This window comes from Oncorhynchus mykiss, chromosome 12, assembly GCF_013265735.2.
Source record: "Oncorhynchus mykiss isolate Arlee chromosome 12, USDA_OmykA_1.1, whole genome shotgun sequence".
NCBI classification, from domain to species: Eukaryota; Metazoa; Chordata; class Actinopteri; order Salmoniformes; family Salmonidae; genus Oncorhynchus; species Oncorhynchus mykiss.
Window position 1 is genome coordinate 17,494,835 of NC_048576.1, and position 7,310 is coordinate 17,502,144.

At 43.3% G+C, this 7,310-nt stretch overlaps 1 protein-coding gene across 2 annotated transcripts in view; it reads left to right on the forward strand.

The window, feature by feature from the left end:
• Nucleotides 1–7,265, forward strand: part of LOC110537092 (phosphatidylinositol transfer protein beta isoform) — a 33,789-nt gene extending 26,524 nt beyond the window's left edge. The window contains exons 7-11 of one of the 2 annotated variants that reach the window (XM_021622860.2): nt 3,157–3,234; nt 3,417–3,527; nt 3,666–3,788; nt 4,058–4,142; nt 4,856–7,265. In XM_021622860.2, the coding sequence (XP_021478535.1) occupies nt 3,157–3,234; nt 3,417–3,527; nt 3,666–3,788; nt 4,058–4,105 (360 nt within the window). In that variant the 3' untranslated portion in view covers nt 4,106–4,142; nt 4,856–7,265. The remainder of the gene's footprint in view (nt 1–3,156; nt 3,235–3,416; nt 3,528–3,665; nt 3,789–4,057; nt 4,143–4,855) is intronic. The other variant, XM_021622859.2, reaches the window with a different exon arrangement.
• Nucleotides 7,266–7,310: the final 45 nt, after the last annotated feature.

The window sequence follows — 7,310 nt, forward strand, 5'->3', positions numbered from 1 at the left end:
TGTTCCAATTCATCCCAAATGTATTTGATGGGCTTAAAGTCAGGGCTCTGTGCAGGACAGTCAAGTTCTTCTACACTGATCTTGACAAACCATTTCTGTATGGACCTCACTTTGTGCATGGGCGCATTGTCATGCTGAAACAAGAGAGGGCCTTTCCCAAACTATTGCCACATAATTAGAAGCACAGAATTGACTACAATGTCATTATATGCAGTAGCGTTAAGATTTCCTTTCACTGGAACTAAGGAGCCTGAACCATGAAAAACAGCCCCAGACCGTTTATTCCTCCTCCACCAACTTCACAGTGGGCACTATGCATTTGGGCAGGTACCGTTCTACTGGCATCCACCAAACTCAGATTCGGCCGGCAGACTGCTAGATGGTGAAGTGTGATTCATCACTCCAGAGAAGGCATTTCCACTGAGTCCAATGGCGGCGAGCTTTACACCGCTCCAGCCGACACTTGGCATTGCGCATGGTGATCTTAGGCTTGTGTGTGATCTTAGGCAGCTGCTCGGCCATGGAAACCCATTTCATGAAGCTCCCAACAAACAGTTCTCGTGCTGACGTTGCTTCCAGAGACAGTTTGGAACTCGGTACTGAGTGTTCCAACCGAGGACAGGCGATTTTTACGAGCTATGCTCTTCAGTACTCGGCGGTCCCGTTTGGTGAGTTTGTGTAGCCTATCACTTCGCAGCTAAGCTGCTGTTGCTCCTAAACATTTTCACTTCACAATAACAGCACTTACAGTTGACCGGGGCAGCCCTAGCAGGGCAGAAATTTGAAGTACTGACTTGTTGGAAAGGTGGAATCCTATGACGGTGCCACTTTGAAAGTCACCGAGCACTTCAGTAAAGGCATTCTACTGACAGTGTTTGTCTATGGAGATCGCATGGCTGTGTGCTCGATTTTATACACCAGTCAGCAACTGGTGTGGCTGAAATAGCCAAATCCACTAATTTGAAGGGGTGTCCACATACTTTTGTGTGTATGTATGTGTGTGTGTATATATATGCACATATACACATACATAGACGACCGTTCAAAGGTTTGGAGTCACTTACAAATGTCCTTGTTTTTTAAAGGAAATCACATTTTTTGTCCATTTAAAATAACATCAAATTGATCAGAAATACAGTGTAGACATTGTTAATGTTGTAAATGACTATTGTAGCTGGAAACGGCAGATTTTTTAATGGACTATCTACATAGGCGTACAGAGGCCCATTATCAGCAACCATCACCCCTGTGTTCCAACAACACGTTGTGTTAGCTAATCCAAGTTATCATTTTAAAAGGCCAATTGATCATTAGAAAACCGTTTTGCAATTATGTTAGCACAGCTTAAAAGTGTGTGCTGACTAAAGAAGCAATGAAACTGGCCTTCTTTAGTCTAGTTGATTATCTGGAGCATCAGCATTTGGGGGTTCGATTACAGGCTTAAAATGGCCAGAAACAAATAACTTTGTTATGAAATTCATCAGTCTATTCTTGTTCTGAGAAATGAAGGCTATTCCATGTGAGAAATTGCCAAGACACTGAAGATCTCGTACAATGCTGTGTACTACTCCCTTCACAGAACAGCGCAAACTGGCTCTAACCAGAATAGAAAGAGGAGTAGGAGGCCCCGGTGCAGGACTGAGCAAGAGGACAAGTACATTAGTGTCTAGTTTGAGAAACAGATGCCTCACAAGTCCTCAACTGGCAACTTCATTAAACAGTACCTGCAAAACACCAGTCTCAACGTCAACAGTGAAGAGGCAACTCCGGGATGCTGGCCTTCTTGGCAGAGTTCCTCTGTCCAGTGTCTGTTCTTTTTGCCCATCTTAATCTTTTCTTTTTATTGGCCAGTCTGAGATATGGCTTTTTCTTTGCAACTCTGCATAGAAGGCCAGCATCCCGGAGTCGCCTCTTCACTGTTGACGTTGAGACTGATTGATTGACAGACAGAAAGATATATCTATTTATATGTGAGAGTAGCAGCAGCGTATGTGGAGAGTGTGAAAGCTGAGCACATCATCTCTCCATCTGTGACAACAGGATAGCTGTCTTCCAAGCAATTGTATTTTAAAATGTTATACAATCGGAAAACTGTTTTCTTTCTCGCGGAGCATTTTCTTCCCCCCCAGAAAAGGGGAGAGGGAGAGAGTGGCTCGCTCGACACAGCTGCAGGCCCCAGAGAAACGGGCAGGCAGTCAAACACTTTCAGTACAGGATTCATGAGGATAATGTACTTTACTGTTTGACCAAATCATGGTTTTAGCCTCCTGAAAAAGAGGACGTTTTTAATGAGGTGAATGAGTGCAGCCTGCACCGATGCGACCAATCTAGTTGTAGTTGTGAGCCCTGCCTTGTAGGCGTTTCACTGTAGGCATACACTCCAACTTTCGTTTTACTTCAATGAAAAAGGCCTTCATCTTCACAATCAATAATAGCCTCGGCCAAGTCTCTCTCTTTCGCTCTCTCCTCAGCAGAACGGCAGCCCTGGACAATTTGGCCGGCTACAATTTTATTTATTGGCTTTTCATTTATTTTATCTACCAAAATCTGGAAATTACCGGCTAACGGAAACTCTGGTCAGTATGCATGTGTAATGCATTTTCTGTCCTACATGACTATAATGGGTTGTAATGTGTATATACACTGAGTGTACAAAACATTAAAAATGCCTTCCAAAAATTGAGTTGTAACACCCCCTTTGCCCTCAGAACAGCCTCAATTTGTCAGGGGAGAGCATACAAGGTGTCAAAAACATCAACAGGGACGCTGCCCTATATTGACTGCAATGCTTCCAACAGTTGTGTCAAGTTGGCTGGATGTTCTTTGGTCCACCACCCATCCTTGATACACACGGTAAACTGTTGAGCGTGAAAAACCCAGCAGCATTACAGTTCTTGACACAAACCAGTGCGCCTGGCACCTGCTACCATACACTATTACACCATTAAAGAGGCTTAAATCTTTTGTCTTGCCCATTCACCCTCTTGAGTGGCACACATACACAATCATTCTTAAACCTCCTCCTCTTCATCTACACTGATTGAAGTGGATTTAACCGGTGACGCCAATAAGGGGTCATGGCTTTCACCTGGTCAGTCTGTCATGTACAGAGCAGGTTGTCGTTGTGTAAGGTATGTTTTTTGTTATTTACTACAGGATTATAAAGCAGAGGAGGATCCTGCTCTGTTCAAATCTACAAAGACAGGCAGAGGACCGCTCTCACCTGAATGGAAGGTACAGGATTTTACCTACTGTCAACATATATCCCGTCTTGTCTGTGATAGTTAGTCATATTGACACACACACACTAACATGCTTCTCTCGTTTGTGGTGCTGGAGGTTAATGCCCCAAAATCAACATTGTAGAAAATAAAAATACATTTGGCCTCATCCCTCCTGTGTTTCTCCTCTGACAGAACGATCTGATGAACAAAACAGACTGTCCTAAGATGTGTGCCTACAAACTGGTCACTGTCAAGTTCAAGTGGTGGGGCCTGCAGACCAAAGTAGAGAACTTTATCCAGAAGGTACAATACTTTTCTCTTTCTCCTTTTCACATTTAGGGCCTCCAATGAGAAAACAGACTGATACCTAATATTGTTGTTCTCTGGTCTCTCCTTTCATTCCCTCTCCCCCTCTCTCCTCCCCCATCTTCCCTCCTTAAGCAAGAGAAGCGTATTTTCACTAACTTCCATCGCCAGTTGTTCTGTTGGATTGACAACTGGGTGGAGCTGACCATGGCAGACATCCGACGAATGGAGGAAGAGACCAAGAAAGAGCTGGAAGAGGTAACACACCCAATTTATGTCTGCCATTTTTTTCATAGGTTTTAGACTTGTGCCTTGTTGTTTTTTGTGGTGCATAGATAGGGACAGATGATGCAAAGGTCACGAACACATGATTCCAGAGGCATTGAGGAATCAAGGACCACAATAAACAACAAATCACCTATCTAGGACTGACCGTGACCCTTACTAACCCCTATGGCCTTAACCTTTGACCCTCCTATGAAGCTCTCTGATTGGTCCAGCTGACAGTTCTACTCTGCTGCCTTTAGATGCGTGAGAAGGGCACCGTTAGAGGAACCTCGGCAACGGAAGAGTAACCCCGCCCCTATAGGTCAAAGGTCAGAGACAGGCTGAGTAAGTTCCCCAACAGGACACAGGAAATTACATCATCGTGGTGTTGGAGACTCATCCTGTACCTGCTCTCATCTCTCTCGATCCCTCCCATTAATTTGTTGCTCATCACGTTTTTCTCCCTTTTTCCAGCTGCATGTTGCCTGTCTAATGAAACAATCTGCTTTTGGTTCAGTTTGTCTATGGTGGTTTTGGAGCTCTATCTGCATGTGGGGCTCTCATTCCATTTCTCTTTTTTTCCATGGTGTCTGCATCCTGTCTCTCTCTGCAGTTCTGCTCCTCAGCTCCCACTGCATGACTTCTTCTCCTCCTTACCTCTTTGAAACCTTTTGTCCCATTGCTGTCTTATTAACATGGTGTGGTCTGTATGTGTGTGGTTCCAGGTGTTGGGGCAGCGCTCCTACCCTGTTGCTCTCTGCCATCTTTCTGCATGTATCATGTTGCCTACAGATGGAAAGAGGAGAGTTTTCACTATGATGGAGAAGGGTTGAAGTGATGTGACTGCTAGTAAAAGAGGAAACATTATTCTCTATTTCATGAACTAAGCATTGGCCATTAGTTCACAATGTAGTACGTTTAGCTGTTGCTACATTATATATATATGATGGAAAGAGAGAATATGTTCACTCCATCACCTCAGTCTCTCCTACAGACACACATTTGTCCTTCACTGTGTGACACATGCATGACTATAATCTGTTTACTTCCTCCGCCAGCTGCGTAGTTCAGGTCAGGTTCGAGGCATGAGTGCTGCTCACGAGCAGTGAGGTCGACCAACCAAACCCTTCCATGATGACTACATGATGATGATGTCACCAAGCTCACAAAGAAGAGGAAGTCAGCTGCTCTACTTCCTGTCTCCCATGATTCATATAGGGGTTTGTCCTGATTGGTCAATAGTAGTGTACCGACCCCCAATCACACGCCTCCTATTCACATTTAAAAAACGATTTGCACAGAAAGTAAATTTAAATTGCCTGTAACTATAATTGTTAGTTAATTATGAGACAGGCTTCATTTGTATCCAAGACACTCAAAGCCAATCCTTTTAATCAGACTAGAATGTTATTTTACAGTCCTCAGTATATGTTATAGTTTCCCCCTAAATTGGAATCGGATCACTTATTGGACCAATTTGTTTTTGTTTTATGTATTTCGTTCCCTGTTGGATACTGTATCTGTCATGGCTCTAGTTGGCTTCATCCTTGTTTCGGTCTCCTCCCTCGAGACTAAGATCTGTATAAACCCTTATCCGAGGTGTAGGGATCTGCAGACTTGAAATAAGTCCAAAATGGCATCATATTCCATATAGTGCACTACTTCTGGTCAGAGGGCCGGGTCTGAATAGGGTGCCATTTGGGAAGTCGATTTAGCACCTCAACCCCTGTCTGACAGGCTGGAGGATGTTTTTTTGATTTGACCCTGTCCAGGCCTGTTGCTATCTCTTGTAGAACATGGTTGAGTGGTTTGACATGCATGTATACGATTCCTGCCCTCTGACCGATGTTGTTGCATTGCTGTCCTTTGATCCGACGTGTTTTCCTTTTTAATGTGTAAAGGTTTTAAACATTTCGTCCATTGTTTGCCCCAAGTGAGTGTTCGCTGAGTTCATACATTTCAGAGCTGCTAGATCAGCTGTCACTTGTACCTGTAGTTCAGGTGTCATTCTACTCGGATGATGAACAGATGGAATTAAACCCTCCTGCCCCTTTTGCTTTCTGCAAACCTGTAGTCACGTCGCTAATGACTTCGGGGCTAGAATTTGGTGGCGTTGAAATACTTAAGTATTTGATAGGTACCCAGGTCTGCTGCACCGTTAGGAGGGACAGAAATACATTGCCCTTGTGACTGATGTCTCTAGCTGTCCTGTGGGAATACCAGTTTATTTCTACCACTGTAGTGTTGACTGTCCTCTTATTTCATATTCAGTTATAAAACATGGTCTGTTTCCCAAACTCTTTCCGGGGGGCAGGACCGTGTTTGGGGAAAACCCTGTTCTAGATGACCTCTATCTCCAGTACTGTAATTATATATAGTAGGGAGCTGGCTCAAATGGCACCCTGTTCCCTATATGTAGTGCACATATAGTAGATAGGGTGTTGAGGTTTAGAATAGGTTGTATTACTCTTGGAAAGTTTGTCAGATCAGTGGGCAGTCCAGACTCTGCTCTGACAGGTTAGGATTGGAGAAAGTAATGTTCCTAGAGCTGTAATTTAGGTAAAATGTTCCGCTTTCAGCCATACTGTAGTTATTACCCCTGTGAATGTAGTGTGTCTATGGGATAATGCATGTCTTAGTATGCAAAGAAAATATTTTTGTGTGGATAATCACACATTCTCCATCAGCGCAACCATGTAGCTACCTGCTGCAGCATTAACAGATAAGGATATTTGATGAAGTATCTACTAAAACTAACTGAAAATTGATAGTTTATTCCCGTTATCTTGTTTTACATTTTGATCTCCAGGATCATGAAGCCTTGGAGTGAGAGAGACACTGTTGTATTATTTTGTCCATTGTGTTTCTCCTATTTTTTTGGATGTTTTTTTTTGTTGATTTTAGCCGTTCCTGTTGGGTTGCACAGCTGCATCTACACAGGCAGCCCAGTTCTGATATTTTTCCCTCCACATCCCATCAGCTCATCTGGCTGGTCAAAAGATGAGAATTGGGCTGCCTGTGTAGATGCAGCCAATGTGACTCATAACTGTCACAGGTGATGATTTGGATTAGTCTTTATAGAAGTACCAGTGATGTGAGCCAGGGTTAGAAAGGCCTAATGGAGTATCACTTAACTCAGTCCTGGGGGTCCCCAGAGGTGCCCCTTTTTCATTCCAGCCCAACACTAAAACTGAATGAACTAGTTTTCACCAAGCCACTGATTACTTTAATCAGGTGTGTTAGTGATGAGCTGGAGAAACTGTGTGTACCCCCCCAGGAATGGATTGAGAAACAATGGTCATCATGCCTAAGCACTTGCAAAATAAATTTCAACAATGCATATAAATGTATATTTTCTGATCATGTAGTGAATGTAAAATGTTAATATTTTTGTTTTTCACAGCTTCTGAGCTGTGGCAAGGTCTAGACAATAACAGAATATCTATTAAAATTTAACACAAAACTCCACCCAGCGCTGTGCTATTGATTTGACATCACTATTGTGGTTCATCT